The 20,467-nt window shown below is 42.4% G+C and overlaps 1 protein-coding gene across 25 annotated transcripts in view; it reads left to right on the top strand.

The window, feature by feature from the left end:
- Window positions 1-20,467, top strand: part of ZBTB20 (zinc finger and BTB domain containing 20) — an 820,261-nt gene that overhangs the window by 750,916 nt on the left and 48,878 nt on the right. For 16 of the 25 annotated variants that reach the window (XM_029213650.1, XM_029213649.1, XM_029213648.1 and 13 more), the window contains 3 exons: window positions 1,613-1,713; window positions 8,952-9,115; window positions 9,492-9,679. In XM_029213650.1, the coding sequence (XP_029069483.1) occupies window positions 9,105-9,115; window positions 9,492-9,679 (199 nt within the window). In that variant the 5' untranslated portion in view covers window positions 1,613-1,713; window positions 8,952-9,104. Of the gene's footprint in view, window positions 1-1,612; window positions 1,714-2,595; window positions 2,677-8,951; window positions 9,116-9,153; window positions 9,680-20,467 lie in introns of those variants that run through there. The other 9 variants (XM_029213659.1, XM_029213658.1, XM_029213657.1 and 6 more) reach the window with 3 other exon arrangements.

Here is a 20,467-nt window from a genome sequence, read left to right as displayed (position 1 = left end):
ACTTTCCTTTGGAAAATGTCTCATAAGTGAGGTGGTGTTTGGATGACCCCTAAAGAAGCTCTATGTAGACATTGGGAAAGGGTAGGAAAGACCATGACCATGGTGGGAACAAGTGGGACTTCTGCAGTGTAGAATGCACTGTAGAAAAAAGAGTAAGAAATTAGATTGGGGCCATATTGCAGGAGCCTAGAATGCCAAGCTGAGAAGTTTGCATTTAATCCAGTAAGCAAAGAGCAAAGGAGTGATGTGTTTAGAATGGTACTTTAGAACAGTAAATGTAGTGTTGTTGTGAAGGATGGACTAGAGGTAAAGAGGATCTGAGGGAAGGGAAGCTGGTTAGGAGGCACTCACAGAAGTCTAGGCAACAGGTGATAAAAGGATAAATAGGTGTTGGGATAAAAAGTGAGTATTGATTCACAGCCTGAGTAAAAACCACAGGAGTTGGCAGCTGATTGGATATAGGAAATGAAAGAAAAGGAGGAACTAAAGAAGACTCCTCAATTGTAGTCACAAGTAACCGGACAAAGATGGTACCAGTAGCAGGAAATGGGAAGGCTGGAGAAGCAACATATTTTGAGGGAAGGGCAATGAATTCTGCTGGAAACTTTCTGAATTAGAAGTGCCTGTGCAGTGTATGATGGAGATGTGAGCTTCTCAGAGTTAGAGGCCCCATCTTATTCATCTTTTCTAGGTGCCTAATAGAGTCTATGTAAACAATGAATGAATGAACAAACAAGCAAATGAATCAATGAACCAATAACCAGCAGTTATTTAGAATGCAGGTCTGGAGCTCTGTAGACAAGCGAGAACTAAAGATAGCCACGTGGGTGTTCTCTATGGAGAAGTGACTGTTGAGGCCATGGAGGGTGGCTGTGTAGGCAAAGCTTGAGGAGAGAGAGAATCTTGAGGCCTGTCTGCATTTAGGAAACAGGAGAGAGAAGACAGGCCAGTGGAAGAGGCAGAAGAGTACTGAGAGCGGGAAGTCAGGATGATGCAGCGTCCCAATGAGAAGGGAGGAGAATTTCCAGAATAAAGTGGTCATCAGGGTGCAGTGTGGCCAAAGGGGAAAGTCCTGGGAAAAGACCTCTGGGCCTGAGGCTCTGAGACAGACAAGGGTCCATTCTGTAGCCCCTGAGGCTGAACTCCTCGGGGTTAGAGGATATGGCAGAAAACAGAGGCTGTAGTGAAGGGTGGAGAGAAGGCAAGAGCTCAGAAACATGGCCAGGTCAGTGGGCGTTTTTAAGATAGGCAAGAATCTCAGAGCAGCAATGAGAGAGAGATTGCGGTGGAATGAACACTGGAAGAAGAGTCCGCTGTGGCCAGGCTTCCCCTACCCTCACCCTCCACCTCAACTCCAACTCAGGATCACGTCAGCTCCGCACTGGGGGGTGCTGTTAACAGCTTCACACCAGACAGGCAGTCAGGTGGAAACACTGAAAACGGGGCCTGGACGACGCCCTCTCCATCTCCCTCCCCTGACTCACTGTTCTCGGTGCAAAGTACAGGACCCGACACTCAAGCAGGTCCCACGGTTCTGGCTCTATAGCATGAGCGATCAGCATCACCTCTTCACTTAACAGCCTTATCTTTGTTTGTTCCTTGTCTGATCCAGATGCAGCCGCTCTCTGCTCCCTGCCCCAATGAACATCTGCACTAGGCCCAAGCCTTGGAGTGATTTACCTGAAGAGTGACACCATTTATTTGAAAACTACTGTGAGTACATTATGCCTCCAATGAAAGGCTTCTTAGTTCACTTTGTTTAATTTTTTTTAAAAACTCACACAATTCTAAGAGCAGATGAAATTTTAGATGGCTTCATCTCTTGGATGCGGCAAGGTAACCAGACTCAGTCCTGAAGAGCCTGCATTGGTTCTCCGCTTCCAGCCTGCAGTGCGCACCCCGGGTAGCATCGCGCCTGCCTCGCTGGGTGGCTGTGCTGAGCTTCATCTGAGCGCATCTTGCAGGGACTGGTGCTGCTCTGCTTGGTCATCTGCGCCTCTGCCTGAAGCGGTGGCAGCTCCAGCCCTATCTGCTTGCTTCTCATCACCCTTCTTTGCCATTCTGTTGAATCTCACTGCAGCTTGTCATTTCACGCCACGCTGGACACATCCGAGAGCCACCTTTCCGTGCCTGTGTCCACCTGTGATGTAGCTGCATCTCTGTGTCCCATGCTGTGGTCTCCTTGTTATTCAAGGGGGCCAACACCCACCCTTGCAGCTGCGGGCTTCTTCAGCCACATCTCAAACCATTGTGCCCAGGTCAGCTCTGCCCTCTGGATGCATAGCTCTGAGTACTTGATTTAGTTCCCTCCACATCAGACATTTACGTAGGAGAAGTACAACCCTTGCAAGTCAAGTTGCAGAAATAAGTTGAGGTAGGAGCTATGATGCCTACGGAAAAATACTGATGAAAGAGTGACATCAAGTATTCATTGATCATTGCTAGAAGTAACAGATGAATACATGCTCTCTTTTACTAGAAAAGCCAGAAATTTAAATTACTTAGAGGCTATGCATGCAAAATAATTATACATTTTAGAACAAAAACTCATTCTGGTTGTTATATTTACACATTTTCCTATATGGTGTGAGGCAGGTAACGGGATGGTGTTTTACAGACATCTCTGTTACTGGAAAACGCCAAACCTGGGAGACTAACATCCCTCTCAGGCTTCAGGTAGGATTTTCACATTCATATTTTCTACATCTTTAACTATTCTGGCATAAATCAAACCCAAAGGGATGAAGTCAGAGTTTTGTGTTGTTTTATTTTGCATTGCATTTTACCTTTAATGCTGTCAGTCACCTGAATTGTAATTGGTGGTGATGGATATGAAGGCAATAGGCAGGCCTGCCTGGCCAGGTTGGAGGTGGGAACCATTAGGCTGATCTACAGTACCAATGCGTTCGAGGGACTGGGGACTAAGGACATGACAAAAGATCAAAAATAGAGTGTCCTCATTCCATACCCATGCAAGGAACTTGCTTGTGGAAGCACCTTCATTCGTCCTTAAGTTCAAGCGAAAGAATGCGTTAGAAATCCCCACATCTGGAGAGTTTTCTGAGTTTTTCTTCATCACAGAGTAACTATTGCCGGTGCAGGTATCACAGGCACACCGGGATGCAGCCTGGTTCCAAAGTTTCAGCCTGGTGTATCCTTTGGGAGGGAAGAGAGTCTTTGCCACTCCTACCTTCCTGTACTGCAGAGAACCCATAACCAGACCTAGAAATCAGGAGCTAAGATTTCCTAAAAATCTCTGGGAAGCCCACAAGGGAGCCAGGCTGTTTGTGCCATTGGACATATTTCCCCTATGCAGAATACCAGTGCCTGCATTCACATTTTGCAGGTCCTAGAGAATGGACAAATTGAGTTCTAATCCTTGCAGCCTTTGCTTTTCAGAAACTCAGCTTCCTCATATGTAAAAGAGAAACAATAAAACTTACAGAGACTTGATAGGTGCAAACCTTCATTCAGTAAGGTGAATATGGTATAAAAATGTGGACTAATTACAAACGTATCCCTCCCTATGGATTCACAATACCTGGGTGAAGTCTCAAGGCCTGGAGGTGGGTAAGGAGAGAGTGAGTGTTAGATTTTAAAGCCTACCCACTCCCACACCAGCTGCACGACTGGGCTCGGCAACCTACTTACCTGGATTGTTGCAATGACTACATGAGATAATGTATATGTAGCGTCTGGCACAGCAGACATGAGTATATTTACTCAGCCAACTAAAATTTACCAGGCATTTACTATGTGCCAGGCACTGTTCTAGGCACTAGGGGTGTGGCACTGAACAGAACAAACCAAAAATCCTTGCTCTCACTCAGTTTTCTTCCCCCATAAATTACAAATAGACAAAACAGGTAAATGGACACTAAGAGAGAACTGATTTCATTTGATTTGCTGTGTCTTTCCTTCCAGAAAGTATAATTGAGAAGAAAAGGGTAAAGGAAATGGAGAGGGGGAAAATAGGTACGCTTATTCATCTCCCCCTCACCCCTGACACACACACACAAAACCCCAGAACATTCTCTGCCCTGAAGCATGGCCCAGGAGACTGACCTCTCTGGACCACGTTACCTAGGCTGCCTTCTCCTCTGGCTTCCCTTTGAATTTAGGCAATAGGAGGCATCAGCAAGAGACATGAGAGTGGGAGGAGAGTGGGGTCAGGGTATTATGAGTCCAGCCCCTTCCCTACTCCAGTTCTGACTAGACTTAGGGAACTAAGATCCTGACTGATACAGTGAGGGAGAAATATACTGAAAAACATTATAAATCAACCTTGCCAAGAAGGTTGAAAAATTGAGAGAATAAAATATTTTAATCATGAAAACATCTTAAATGGATCTGAGAACATTAGACCAAGCGGTGAAAGGATAAATTGTAAGAAGACGTGATAAGATAGAGTGCCAAGGTTGGTTTCAATGAATAGACCATAGTGCTCAGGTTTGATGGGCTTCTCTAGGCCAACTGTAGCTTGCTTGACCCTCACCTTCAAGAGGAGCTAATAGTGTAGTAGCAGCAGTGACAAACACGTGAACAGAAAGAAGGTGTCAGGGGGTTGATACGGTAAAATCAAAGTGTTGAAGAATTTGCTTATCCTAGCATTCTTTCTGCCTTTGCTGCAATTACAATCCATTTGCCCCTGCCCAAATCTAGATATTAAAAAAGATAAAGGAAGTGCCTCCTTCTAGGTGAAATGATGAAAACCGCAAAACTGATGCTCTCTGTGAAAGAGCTACCCTCATGGGGCACTGACCGTGTGCCAGCGCTATGCCAATCACTTGACAGGAAGTGTCTCATTTAATCCTCGCATCAGCCCTAGAGGGTATTATTATTTCCATTTTACAGATGAGGAAACTGAGGCCCAGAGAAGCAGAGGAGTCTGCCTAGGGTGCACAGCTACTGATGGTAGAGCTCAGTTCTACTACCAACCCCCACTGGGGTGGTTTGTTACCACCTCCCCTTTGCTCCTCTTCCCAAACACTCTACTAAGCCTCTTGCATGTATTATTGGGAAGGAGAGCAAAGAAATAGTTACCACGCCAAAACGATTGGGGTGGGGGAAGGAGTTGATGAGCAAGGTCATGGGTCAAAATTGTCATGATCCAGTGACTGAGTATTTATCAAAAAGACGTTCTGACTAATCCTTTTCCATCCAACCAGGCTGATAAGTGGAAGGCATGTTAATGTGCAGGAGAGGGTGGGAGCCCAGCGAAGAGAGGAAATTGGGAGAGGGGGACAGGAGAGAACACTCTTCCCTCAGCAGCCCCCGAAGACTGATGAGAGCTCACACAGATAAAATATTTATTTTCCATATGTTGCCGAAAGCATTGCCATCACTGTATGTGTGCAATATGTGCAAAGAAGTGTGAAATCTATACATCAAATGCCACCGACCTAGTTAATTTCCGTGCATTTAACATGCTTAATGCCTACCATCTCCTCAGTATGTTTTCATGTATATTTCTTGACACATAAAATACGGTCTTAGTAAGGAAAGAGCCAGCATCATCCACAGCCTTACTCACTGCTATGTTTCAGCCCAAAACTTGTTGCCAGGGCCAGCACAATGAGAGTTAAAAACCAGTAGGTCCTGCTGGCTAACTCAGCCTCCCGTCACCTTAAATCGCCTTCCCAGTTCTTGAAGCAGCCTTCTTCTGTAACAGAAATGTCTGTAGTGGGGAGATGAAAATGTTTTTGTTCTCTTTGGACAATTGGGAGATAGAATGTCAGAACTGACCGTTGAAACGCAGGTGCCTGCGGCCACACTTTTTTTGAATGCAGAGCTCCACCCGTGCGGCGGGAGGAAGTGCACAGTGATTGGTCTGTTTCTCTGCGGAAGTGTTCGCGTACACCCAGTTTTGCTTTGCATGTATTTACGAAACATCTGCCCTTTTCTTGTTCTTAAATCCTTCCCCCTCACCAGCCCCCTTTCTCCTTTCTCCCATTTTCTTTCTTTGTTGTCGTTGGCTCGCCTAATTTTTCACTGGAGCTTTCATTTTCCGGTTGAGGGGCGACTTCATCAGAGTGTATAATTTTAACATTGAGGGAGGGAGGGAGGGAGAGGGAGAGAGAGGGAGAGGGAGAGAGAGGGAGAGGGAGAGGAGAGAGAGGGAGAAAAGAAAGAAAGAGGCTAAGCGGCCGGCCAGAGCTTGGCAAACCAACCTTTGGCATGGTGACCAGAAGGAAGGTTCTGGTGTGGTGGGGAGTTTGTCTGACATGCTGCCTGGAGTGCGCCGGTGTGCTGCTGCCCTCTACAGGCTCCAGGGAATAGTACACAGCCACCGAGGCTTGGAGAGACTTGCCCTCAGATGTGCTGTGCTTATATAATTCTTTTACACAGCCAAAGAAGGTATTTTCAATTAATTACTACAGGACTTGCTTTTTCCTCCTTAATAAAATATGAACTGCAAAAATAACTGCAAAATAACTGGAAAATAAAATAAAAGGGTCAAAATAACTGCACCTGTGCATGTCTAGATGTAGATTGCTGCCACGTTTTGGTGTTTCTCAGGTCTGGAAAAAGGAGTACAAGAGAACTATTAGAGAGTGAGATGGAAAATGAATTGTTTCTAAGGACAATGAGTGTCTCTCTGTTATCTGTGCAGTTGGGAAACGGCCCAGTGGTCTAAGGACAAGTAAAGTGATATTAGGCAAATGAAGGGCTGAGCCCAAAGGTTGAGTTTTCAGTATTTTCTGTTTGTAGAAGTGGTTTCAGTGCCTCTGTGCTCTGAATGTTCTCCAGAGGTGACCCTTGAGACAACAAACAGGAGAATATGGTGCAAGATGTCAGTTAGAAAGCAGGATCAAATCTAGGGAAGGAAGCAAGGCCATTGATATAAAGAACAATACAACTTTTGCAAAGTTAAAAATAAAAGAGTAATGTTGGTGGGTTGACCACGTACTCATGTTTGAAAGAGGGCTTCCTTAATTCCCTGAAGCACACATCTGAAACTAGCCTAGGCCTTGTTTATGAGTATCAGAAATATTTTTTTTTTCCGTTAAGTGATGTCTGTCAGTGTTTCATCCCGATATTTAAATGATTCATGAGGACCAGCCTAGCTTCAGCGGGCAAAGTGGTCCTACTCTTATCAAATGCACTTCATGGATTCAAAGGAAAAGCAGCCAGTCGATGTAGATTTCCCTGCTGCATAAAGAATAGGAAACTTAATTGGGATTCAGACTATAACTATTTTCAAAATATACTTTAATTTCAACTCAGTTTCATTCCATCAATACACCTATATTGAATGACAGCTTTGTCTAAGCAACTCCACTTAATGGTATACACTAGACAGCAAATCTGGGAGGGCAGAAACCAGGCTTGTTTTATTTCCTAGCCCATGCTGGCACATCATAAACACATAAGTATCTGTGAAATGAATACATGAATAAATGAATAGTGGGAGGGAAGGAAGAAGGAACGAATGGGTGAACACAGGGAGTTCAAAAATAGCTATGACAATTTTTTCACCCTCAGAGAGTTTGCAGTCTCATAGACATGGAATTCACCTTGACTGTCAGCCTAATGTGGTCATCTCAGATTTAGTGAGTCAAAGCTGTGGGAGTAGAGAAGTCAAGGAGGATGGGAGTCAGAAAGTAAACAACAGTCTGAATAAAAAGTGTTATGGTGATAGCAATGGAAATATAGATGTGCAAAATATGAAGGAAGCACAATTGTCAGGACTTGACAAACTGGCTTTAAGGCAGAGGAAGGTGTTTGACCCTGAGGTTTCCAACCCGGTGACAAACCTGGTGACAGACAGCAGTGATAGAAATAGGGACCGTAGAGGAAGCGTTGGTTTCCATGGGGAAAAAATGAGTTGGGTTTTGGAAACTTTGATCTCGGATACTTCCCTACACTGAAAACCAGAAACAAGCTCCTTGAAGGTCCATGTAGACCCTCAAGATTTGGGGGTTTGTTCCTTAGTCACCCATTCAACAAAGGGTGGGTAAAGGAATCCAATTTGTTGCTTTGTACTGGCTTCCTCCATCCTGAAAAATATGTCTGAAAGCTCTCCTTCTATTTTCATCTTTACCATGCCATCTCTGCCTCCTGCCCTCTGGAAAAGCGGATTTGATTTCACAACCTGTTGGACCAGAAACACAGCGTGCTAATCATAATACCATATTCTGCAAGGGCAGATTTAACTACCCAGTACAGCAAATTTCAATACAAAAATTCTGTATAACAAGTCCATTGCCGTGCTTAGAGAAACAAGGGAAACATGGGAACAGACCTACTTACAACAAATTCTGTACCACACATATTCTCCTACCGAAAAAATGAAAGAAAGTACTCTTTCTGTTCACCATACACATGATGATAAAAAAGGCACAGAACCAAGAAAATTGGGGGGGGATGTTCAGGATATGACAAGTAATCCAGTTGGGTTTGACTAGGGCCTAGGGGGCATGCAGCATAAGCTAAGTATTTATTCATTTACCTCAGTTGCATGGTTCTAGGGAGAGGAGCTGACTGATGGCTGAGCTGTTTTACTTCTTATTCCTGGTCCCAAACAATTAGTGACAATTACTTTCTAATTCCCTTCACCCATCTCTTTTCAAACACACAGTCCCAAACACACAATCACACTCCCGTACTCCAGGATCCTGTACTAAATCAAAAAACAAAGGGAATCTTAAGCTTCACGTGGGTAAAGAGTTGGAATAGAGGATCTCTGTGTGACACCTTCCTTCTTTACCTACTGGAGTCTAAGCTCTTCTTTTCACTTTTCATTTGCTGCTTTAACAAATCCTTTCATCACTACCCCTCTCATCTGTACAACCTGCAAATTTAGATCGTGATTTGAAACTATGTGTTGATCTAAAATAAAATCTAATAACAGCAAGAAAGTTGACTGTTACATAACGTGTTCCATGACTAGAAACTGAAAACTGGAAGGAACTTTTAAGGCCTTCTAATCCAAGCCCTTTATTTTACAGATGAGGAAACTGAAGCCCAGAGAGGTGAAGTGAGGTGCCCAAGGCCACACAGCAAGTTAGAGGCACAGCTAGTACCATAGCTCAAGTCTCCAGACTCCCAGTCCAGTGCTCCTCCCATTATTCCACGGGTCCTGTCTCTAAGCTTCCTGACAAATGCTAGAACGGTAAAACCTCCACTAGTATTTTTCCAGACCATGTTAAAACTCTTAAGGGGGGAGAAAAGGATGCTTTCTTGGATAATGTCAGCCATACGTAGCTCAAGCTGTCTGAAGTTCTGGGACAGGGTCTTTTTATGCAGCCAACAGAGTCCAAATGTGGTGCTGTTTGCTTGGCCCATATGCTTTCATGTGTTCCCAGTTAGGCCATTACTGGAGGGAAAAAAACAAGAATCAGCTTGTTTTAAAACAAGGGACATACTGGACTCCCTCCCATCCCCCCTCAGAAAAAAAAAAAAAATCAAGTTATCTTTAACAGATTCTAAAAATGCCTTTTCCCAAATATGCAGTCAGTTCCTTCAAAGGGCCCTTTGTTTATTTTCAGGAAGAAACCCAAGACAGCTGAAAACCAGAAGGCATCTGAGGAGAATGAGATTACTCAGCCGGGTGGATCCAGCGCCAAGCCGGGCCTTCCCTGCCTGAACTTTGAAGCTGTTTTGTCCCCAGGCCCAGCCCTCATCCACTCGACACATTCACTGACAAACTCTCACGCTCACACCGGGTCATCTGATTGTGAGTACACCACTTACACCACTAAGGTGATGGTGTCTTCGCGGTGCTGGGAGCAGGCTTCTCCCCCGGGTTCGGGCTTTTTTGCATTCAGAGCAAGCTGTTTCCGTTTGGTCTTCTAAAGTAGCCAAAGGTAACTTGCCGCCATTTTGAGTCAGCCAACATCTATATTTTCAAAGCTATAGAGTGTATTTCAAAACCAGGTGACCAGCCATTTGGCCTCAAAAGGCTGATTAATTACATCCATCACGTTCTCTTTCATAACATTGACTCAAAAACAGAAGCTGTGTTGCTGTTTTCTAATTATCCTTTTGTCTCCATGATCTGGATAATGGTACTTCCACCATGACAAAATTGAACAACCAAATATGGACCTCAAAAGGAAACTTCCATTTTGAGATTACATAACACAAGTCAGCTTTGCATTAGTTATTGTAGCTTGGCTGAATTTCTGTCTTTCCAGTTTTTAATTTATTTTGAAGTGGTTAAAGGACAGCATAAATTTACAGAAGAAAAGAGAATGGCTTCCAAGAATTCAGAAGCCACCCAGACTTCACGTAGCCAATAAGAATTTAGGTTAAAAATATTTTTTAATTAAAAAAACTGCCTATGGGCTAAATTTGGAAACGGGCAGCTTAATGAGATTGTCACTACTGAAATCACTCCGTTGCTGTTTGTTTTTGCTGTCTTCCCACTAATCTGAGAGTCGTCACTTCTTCAAATTCTATTTTAAGAAAGATGATAAATCACGTTTAGGAGGTATTTTCTGAAACGTAACTGAATACTTCAGAGAGAAAGAAACACATGTGTTGACAATGGAAAGGAATGGAATCACTTGGAGTCCAATCGGAAAGAATATTCCTTTTAGTCTTGGAGATACCCGACAACTATTCAGAACTGATCTCCACAGCGGATGTCAGGCAGAAAGCTGGTGTATTCATCTTTGGATTAAGATAAGACCGAGAAAGTTTTATTTTCAAAAAAGGACTCCATTTATCCTGTCCACAAAGCAAAAATTATTAATTAGGAAATGAGATTCTAAATCTCCTGTTGTTATTTTTCTGACAAAGCAAACGTAACTCCGCCAAAAGGGTGAGAGGTGAATGAGCCTGGGACATTCCATTCCCTACTTTCTTCATCATAATAGCCCCTGGATAAAGGGACATGACCAAGGGGTTGGGGTTTGGGTGAAGGAGCCTTTTTCTGCTCGTGACTGAGCTGAGACCACACTCCAGCTGTCACTAGAAAACGAAATGAGAAATAACAGGCTCCAAGTCTCTGCAGCCCATGTAAGTTGTACAGAGCTGCTGCTTCTATACAGAAACTTGGGGGTCAGAAGCAGGGACTGTGTTCAGTGGACCATCAAAATGGTAACATCCTTGGCCTTCTTGCCTGGCAGTCTCCGGCCTAACAGTAATTACAGGAAGAACTGGAAAATAGCGTGGCACGGTGCCCATAGACATGTGCGTACTGTCCCTACCTACCAGGAAGGTAGCCTGCTCCTGTGGAGAAGGACCTGGAGCTCCTGCGTGCAGACCTCCAATGCCTGGCTTTCTGCCACAGCTTATGGGGAAGATTACATAGAATGGCCTTAGCCCAGAAATCCCATTACAATAAAATGAATGTTTTGCTGAACAGAAAGAGCACTGGGCTCTGTGTATTATACTTTACCATAAGCATCATCTGACTAGACCTTGGCGTTAGCTTGGAATATGTACAAGGCACAGCCCCTTGGTGACCCTGAGGAAGCCAGTGGATCCAAGCTCAGTAAGGTCTGAATACAGTTGGAAGGAGAACAAATAGGGAGGAGAAGCCTAATCTCCAGCTGTTCAGAAAGTCCTTCTGATTTTGCCATTAAGATGTATAAGTCTTCTCTGCGCCAACCTGTTGTTTAAATTGATTATACTTTTCTCCAAATATATTTGGATTGTAGTTTGTCCTGATTTGAGCCTACACTTAGAAGAAAATTGTTTTGAGGAAAGATTCACAGAAATCTGTCCATTTGGAGTTTGCTTGAGAGAAGACAGGAAAGAGGTTTATTTTAAGCTGTTAAGATTTTTGGATGCTCTTCTTGCATTCAAGAGGATTTTTTTTTTTTTTTTTTTTTTTTTTTACTTTCAAATGTCACTCTTACCGTAGATTAATTTAAAAGCCTAATTTCTTTAAGGTAAAATATTCAGTTTCTATTTAGAACTAACAGATTTGGGGCATTTAAAAATAGTGCCCTTGACTTGTTAGTATCTTTAACTTCAGAAACATTCCACCAGTATGTGGTGTTCCAAGCTTTCACAAGTGCCTGAATTTTTACAGCACCTTTTTATTTATCATGTGTTGTGCAAAATTATTCTTAGTCATGCCTTATTGTCCATTCCCCATCAGTCATTATAATTCTTCCCAGTTTACAGATGAGAAAACTGAGAAAATTGACACCCAGATAGATGAATGCCATGCTTAGTAGTTACCTCGTTCAGACACGGGGAGGGAGAGAGGGGGATGTCTGTGGATTTGCCCTCACTGTGAGCAGCCTGCGTTCTCAGTTCTGAGCCCGGGGATGGCATTCCTGGCTCGAAACAGGCATCTTGAAAATGTTCAACTACTCATATTGGTGACGAGGTTATAGAACACAATGGGTAAGCATCCCCACGGAAGAAAAGTCAGCTCTGCATACGAACTGATCAGGGTGGGCAAGCCATGGCGTTGTTGCATCTGAAGCACACAGGCCGTGTTTTGGAGCAAAGAGAACAAGTCCAACCCCTTAAATTCTCAGTTGGCTATTTAACCTACGAGCCACTTCAAATTCAGCAGAAGATCCCAGTAAAAGTCAAAGCAAGAGGGAATATGGCTGAGAAACGCTTTCCTCGGTGAAATGATGAGGTTAATACCGCTCCTGAAATGTGTGCTGCTTTTCAGTGCACCCACTACAATCACCTTTTAGCAATACCCCCATCACCCCTTAGCTTGTCACCTCGCCACCATTTCTAACAATCTCACGGTAAACAAACGCAGATGGTGGGAGTGGAAGGCATTAGGATGAGTTTCGGAGTGCAAAGGGTACCAAACCCCTAGGCGTTTGACAGAACAGTTCCCACTGCACAGGCTGAGGGTGAGCCGAGCCAGGCTCTCCCTCTAAACACTTAACAGGACTAAACCAAGTCAGGAGAGCAGACGAAGCTCTCCACGGGAAAACCTTTCTTGACAACTGTCAAGCCGTAGCACATCACAGTCATGTACATGTGAAAGATGCTCCCATTTTGTTTTCCCCCAAATAAGGCTCCCACTGAAGGGAGAAGCGATCCTCCACCCCCATCCCACCCCCGTTGGCAGTCTCCCTGCTTTGGGCTGTAGAACCGCCTAAGTCCAATGTCTTTGTTTTGTTGGAAGCTGACATCCGTGGTTACTTACCTTCTCGGGTTTTGCCCTGGCCTCATCAGATCGTCTCATTTTTTGTGTCCTTGCCAAGATGCGCTTACACATTAGCAGTTTTTATTTATTTTTCATTTAACCTTTACACATTACCAAACTGTTGTGAGGGTGGGTTTAACTTTAGCTCGGTAGGTAGCATGACCCTGCCGGGCTGAACGCTGTCGAGGAGTCGCGTAGGTCCTTCCTTGGCTCTCTCTTGCCGTCCACCTTCATTGACCTTCCCCCTCCCACCCCTTTGCCTCAGTCCCCAAGCCTGAAGATATCGGTACACTTGGTTCAGTGTGAACTTTTAAGCAATTTTTTTAGAGAACAAAACAAAGAGGATTTTTTATGGCAAACTCCATTAATGCCACATTAAGGCTGACATTTTAATTACCCCAAAGTCAGGAAATGCAAAGTTCAGGTTCCCACAGCAAAAGAAACTGTCCCCTTGAGTCCCAGCATTATAGCAGATTCTTTCATTCCCGGATTACACAACACCAGGCGTGGGGACATTGTTTTTCATCCACGTACGTGGAAAGGAGCACAGCTTTTATCCTTTGTTTTTTTTCCTGTAACTACAGTTGAGGATATGGGTCTTTAGCTTCCCTTCCCAAACCATCTATATGTATTATCCTGGAACGGAAGACGATTAGAGCTCTACATGTGCGCACGGACAGAATTAAAGTTGCTGTGGGAACATTAACTGATTTCCGGACTTCCGTGCCAGTCACATTGAAACCATAATGTTGTAATTTTGGGCATGTAATAAATGTGCATTTCATGTACACAGACAGAAAGAAGCATAAAATGTATTTTAAAGAGCAATTCATTACTAACTTTGTGATTAAAAGACATTTGGTGCATGTTCCTTCCCGTTTAGCATCAGCTGCTGGTCTTAGGCAGGCCTAATAGATGACACACTGTGTCTCATCCTGCATCTCAGATGTCCTTACTGCACGTTCCTGTTCTTCTGGATAATTAATTCCCTTAGTAAAGCTGTAGGGGGAAAAGAAAATGGAAGGAATATGCAAGCATGTAAATAGGGTAAAGGATATTTTGAAGGAAATGATTCATTTCTGCAAATAAACCTTAGTCCCTGATAAAGAGCCAGAAATCTGCTAAGTGGGTGTAGACAGAGGTTTCTGGCCACCTTAGAGCATCTGGTCCAGGGCCATCAGAACAACTTCAAAGCAGATTTCCCCCTGAATTCTGGGCATGCCCAGTGGGGGAGTGATTTTACTCTGTAGTAGCTCTTCAGGCTTAAGGCTTAAAAAGTTGTCTTACTCTGTAACAGCTCTTCAGTTTATATTCAAACTGGAAAAGAAAAGTTGTAGGGACTCACGTAAAATAGAGGTTTTTCCAAAGAACCCCTGATTTACGGAGCAGTGTTTTTAATTCCTTTAGATTTGAATCTGGTTGACCTATTTGTGTTAGAGAGGGAAGTGTTTCAAAAATAACTGTTTGAACAAGTTTGTTAGTAAAAAGGATTAGTAGCAATACTCTAAGGTACAGTGTTTAAGAACACAAATACTTGAAGGTTTATTTGAAACTGGGTGAGATAGAATTTTTACTGAAGGGATGTGTCATCTAAATGCTCAGGTCAAGCTTTAAGGGGAACATGCTTATAGAGAATTTGAACCTCTGTACTTGCTATTTCTTCATTATCTCTTCTGTCGTGTATTCCTTTTGTTTAGCTTGGTTGTGTGTAGTATCTAACCTTTAAGAAAAAGACTTCAGTTTTACAGGGCTCTGATTGCTTTTACTTGGGCTGTCTGTACGTGTGAATGCATGTCTGTATGAGTGAAAACTGCTCAAGCAAGTTTGAAGGTCTCTTTGGCAAATTCGACTGCGTGTTCAGAAAGTTTCCAATCAGAAAGCTGATTCAGTGTAAAACCTTCCAAAAACTTCCTGAGGCACCTGTTCGCATGAAAAGATTGGATTTCTGCTGGAGGTGCTCAGAAGGCAGTGTTTATAACTGAAGATCTCTGTTTGGAGTGCCAAAAAATGAAAAACATTTTCGCCCCCAAAAAAACCTCCATAAATGTTCAAAATGTATCATCAAACAAAAGCTTCATTTGGATTCAAATGCATGTATCTCAGCAGATGTGTCTAAGCTAACTGGAATCCCACAGGAGCAGCTGAACTGGATTTTGGTATGTCTTGATAACTGAAAGAGTTATTCTTAGACTTTGGAAGGACAAAAATGGTCCATCTGTGAAGAACTGTAATAGAGACATGACAAAAAACAGCATCCTCTGAAAGAGTTTATTTATGGAATTTAGGACAAGTTGGACAATCCTGAAAATACTTTGGGGTCACACTATTTGCAGAAGAAATAGAGTCAAAATGGGATGAAATAAGCCACTACAAATAGTTATTATCCTATGGCTTGCTATTAATTTTCTCATAGATTCCATATCAGTTAAACAGTAAATAGAGCATCTTTGATGTAACTAAATGCTCTCATTGTCCCCAGAGTGTCTCACATTCCTCTTTTTTCTACTTCCTATAAAGAATTATATATTTACCTTTTCATTGCTAACAGTTTAATCTTGTTTTCCTGCTATTTCATTAACCAAGTAAACCTCTTACTTATTAAGTGTGGATTCATTTCTTTAAAGATTGTCTTTCCCTTTTTAAAAGTCACCTTTCTTTTCCTGAGTTAATTGATACATAATCTCTTTAGAATTATTTTTATTACCTTTGATACCCTCTTATTTAGAGGTTTCAGTGTTAATCCCACACTTATACATTAGAAGGCCAGTTAATTTTTTTTATTTGCTCTAATTTCCTAGAGTTTCTACTTAATATATCTGGGGACACATTTATTTTTAAAAATCATATGTCTTGAAGTTTCATGTCACAATCTACCTCTTTTTATGAAAGTGTTTCTCTTTTTAATAAAAATTGTCCTCTCCCTACAATGCTAATGTAACTGGACATCTTCCATAGCCACTTGACTCAGTAACTTCCGGAAGTCACTCTTAACCTTGTTCACTCATGCCTTTCTCCATTTAGCCATGCATCAAATGCTGTTGAACCCCTGCATCTGTGCCAAGACCTCAGCTAGGACCGGGGGTGAAGATACAAACAAAATACCGTCCCCACACTTTAGGAACTCATGGTGTTCCCACACAGTTTCCCCAACTTTTAAACCTGTAAAAGGGGACATACAAAGGTGGTATGAAAATGTCTGATGATGTGCAAAAAGCTCCCAACCTCCTGAAGCAGTGGAAAGTGACATTAGACCTGGACCAGGAAGGAATAGGTGTGTGTAAAGCTGAAGAGGGAAGAAACAGCCTTCCAGGCAGAAGGAACAGAAAACCACAGAGGCACAAAAAAGAGCATGGTGTTCTCAGAAAACAGAGCAGTTCAGTTACCAGACTCAGACCTTCTTACGGTTTGCCTCATTTTAATATAAACTCACAGGACAGTTTGCATTTGGGTAACATTGCCTGTCACTAAAAGTCAGCTGGGCTGAGCTACATGTCCCTTTAGAGACATTTGCTTTCCAAATAAATAATAAAGCAAGACAGCACTTATTTTCTAATGGGAAAAGTGCCTTTCTTTGCATGAGGTCAGTAGATGTAGGAAAGTATTAAGAAAAATCTAGTGATAATTTATTGATGAATCGTTCAAAATAACTTTTCTTATTGAGAGGTTCATTCCTGGAGCCACAGAGTCACCTGTAAGGGCCGTGCTGGAACTCTGTCATTGACTCCTGGTCCCTCCAGATTCTAGCCATCAGTCTTCTTATGAAATCCTCCCAGGTCCCTTGGGAAATCTGGCCTCATGGCCCATTGCTTTGAGTCACACCATGCCGTGTTACTCTGCCAGATATTGCATGAACGTGCTTACGATTGTCCACGTATAATTGCTAAGGCTGATTGCTGACCTTCAGGGCTCTATTCTTCGTCTTTCCATGTCATGTCTTGCTGAAGCACATCTTTAATTCTTATCTGCAGCTGCTGGCGATAGTCTCATATGTGCTTCCTTCACTCGTGGCAAATTTCGTTATATGAAATTAGTGTTCCTCCATATCTGTCAGGGCCTCTCACGTCCTGACTTTAAAAAAAAAAAAAACGTGTACTACTGCCTTCAGAGAAGGATCATTTGATCGAGAGCATGCATGAAGATTCTAGAAGTTTCAAGTCAGATCCTTCCACCAATCACTTCATACCAGGTACTGTAGTGAAACCTCTTATTGCCACGTGCTGAATAAGCATGTCTGCTTTTTTTTTGCTTTTTTTTTTTTGCTTTTCTTCTGCTCCTACATCTACTGTTCTCTCTAAGGAACGTGTGCAGTTAGAACTTTTCATCAACATTGAAAGAGATTAAAGTTTAGCTGGTTTAAACCTATTATTATATACATGGGGAAACTTAGGCCCAAAGAGAACAAGGGTCATACCAAAAGGTTCTCAGCATAGTGAGTGGGAGAGCCAAAAATAGAACCTTGCTCCCTCCATCCCCACCATACTTTGCTGCCTGTTATTGCATCTGGTTCATTCTCTGAACCAGAAGGAGTCAGGACTATTTATCCATCAGTTTACTGAATGCTTTCCGTGTAGAGGACCAAGCCTAGGTATTGTACAGGATGCAGTTTTATGAACTGGAGCCCTGTGCTCAGAGACTTAGAGTCGCATGGAGAAGATCAGATACATGCACAACCAACTGCCCTGCAGGGTGGTTAAAGCTACGTCCCTGTTTACCCGGATGCACAAGAGCATCGATTGACTCGATTCACTGGCTTAGCAACCATGTGTAGAGTATATCTTAGGTGTCTGGCACTACACTGAGTTCTGCAGGGGTAGAAAGTGGGAGACAAACAGACCCTGCCACCAAGAATTCTAAGTACATGCCCTCAAATCACCATTATCTTAGATAGAAGTTAGAAAGTTCATAAAATACATTATAATCCAGTTAACATTAACATCCAGTTCAGTTTATCAGGAAAGGTTCCATTTGAGGTCTCTTGAGGGATGAACAGAATTTCATTGGAGGTTAGGCATTAGGGTAAGGTATAAGGTGTTTGTATTCTGGGGCAAAACTGTGGAAAAGTTTTAAGTAGGGGTTGCCATGATCTGGTCTTTGCTTTGGGAAGATCTAATCTAGCAACAGGGATGTGGAACATGCTTGGATGTGGAAGGGGGTGACGAGGGAGAGGACAGAGCCCAGGAAGCCTTGTCAATTGTTCAGATTATTGGTAACCTGAGGAGGCTGGTGACGGGGATGGGGAAGATCCAGGTTCAACAGACGTTGTGGATGAGGGTGGGCAGCTCCAGGAGCTGACAGTGTTAGGTAAGAGAGAGGAAATCATCAAAGATAATTCCAAGATATCAAAGAGAGAAGGTGAAAAGGAAATAATGAGAGGAACAGAATACAATTCAGTTTTGTACAATGCGGAGTATGAGATACCAGAGGTAGACCCTGTGCAGACAACTAACATTGAGTTATAAATAGGGTACTGGAGTAAAGCAGGATGACTTGAGATTATGGCTAGCAAATGCTTCGGCCAAGAGGGGCATACTTTAAGCCATGAATGTAGGAGTAAATTCAAAGAAGATTTTTGTTGAGAGAAGAAAAGGAAAATAGAACCCTGGGAAATATTTATATTGAGTGACAAGAAAGAGAAAGAAAATGAAGAACCAACAAAGGAGGGAAAGAAAAGATGGTCTAATATGTAGGAGGAAAAGCAGGACAGTGCAGAGAGACCAGCAGGGAGAGGAAAGGTAGAAGGTAGGCAGTGCGGGTACTGCAGCCTCCCAGAGGCTGTCGAGAGCACAGAGTCCGATGCATCATGCAGACACCTTAGAAAAGGGTTCAGGAGCACACAGAATGAATGGAACACCAACAGTAATGAACCAGTTTTTTTTAAGTTTAATACTTTAAAAAGAAATAATGAACAGGTAATGCAAAAGCAGGGTGGTGAATATCTTTACGATACAGCAGCCCTAAGCCCATTTATAGACTGAAGAATAAAAACCAGTTTTAAGGGAGACTCTGCAATTAAATAGGCAAGGTGAGAGAATTAGATCTCTCATTTTACAGGGCAATTAGGATGATAAATATATGTAAAGGAAATTTGAAATCACTACCCAAGCTCAAAGAATCAGTAATTTTATTATATTAGTTCTTTCTCTACTTCTTCCCGACATTGGTTTCTCTTCCCTGTAGCTAATAAGAACCAGTGTCTTGCAAAAATTGTTACATCCTCTTCGGATGACTTCACAAATGTTCACTAACCCTCAGTAATCTCTGAGCATTAGGTAGAGGACAGATATTATAGACTTTGAGCCTTTAACTTTTCTAAAAAATTTTAAAACAAGTTATTTCAAAGCATAATCCATTTTTTTTTAAATGCCACATTCTGTGACTTTATTTCATGATAGATCCAATTCAAGTAGTTGCTAATAACAAGCCTATATGTTGTTCTCATGTACTCCTGCATTGTCACAAGACATCAAGTTCATTATTTATGGGGCATTTTTAACTTGTTTATTTAGTCTGTATTGTTCTCTTTGATGGTTAAACACATCCCTGGACACACAGTATCTGCAATTACTCCTCCTTCAGGGTGGTGCTCTGGAACCAACTAAATGAAATGTGATTTCGCTCTGCTATTAAATTACTGTAAAACTGAATAAGAAAATTATTTTCTCACTACTAGAAATTATACAAACAACCACATGGAGGAATTTTGAATACGAGTTTTTATAATTTCACAGGGAACAATGAATTCATAGTTGACGTCAAAATGGACCTTGAGGAGGTTTTCCTTTCCTCTCCAACTCCAAAAAAGAATTTCCTCCGACTCATTTATCCTCAGTGGTTTTAGCTAGGTTCGTGTTATCCATTTTATGCCAAGATCTCACGCAGTATTAGATGAGGGCATGCATAATTTTTAAGAAAGCTTGGTGAACACCACGTGAAGAATTTCAAGAAGTGGTAACTAAATTAACTTTGTCATTCAGTTTTCTGCTGTAATGATTTCCTTTCCTGTATAATCACTTATTGTCTCTTTGCCTTATATCTCAACCGGTACTTGGATATAAAGGAGTTAATGAAAGAAGGGTGTATATAAATTTGAGCTACAGAGTGTAATCCCATGTCTCATGGAAAATGCACATGCAAATTCTGAACTTCAACCATGAGAAGTTAACCCCATGGTAAAGGAAGTATATCTTTTTTTTCAGGGAAATATTGTAGGTCTCTCCAGGCAGGCCTGAATATTTTTTTCCAATTTTAAGAACCCCCCGCTAAATGTAGCCTATTCCATTTTATTCCTGACATTAGGTCCCAGAGGAGTGATTGGATCCTAGGCTCCTGAAGCTGCCTCATAATCCTTGGCTGCCATGCTGAGTGGCACTACCCAGCAGACATGGTGTC

This window comes from Monodon monoceros, unplaced genomic scaffold, assembly GCF_005190385.1.
Source record: "Monodon monoceros isolate NGI ecotype Baffin Bay Population unplaced genomic scaffold, NGI_Narwhal_1 Super_Scaffold_11, whole genome shotgun sequence".
NCBI lineage: Eukaryota > Metazoa > Chordata > Mammalia > Artiodactyla > Monodontidae > Monodon > Monodon monoceros.
Note: the sequence above shows the minus strand (reverse complement) of the source record. Positions and strands in the feature narration are given on the sequence as shown.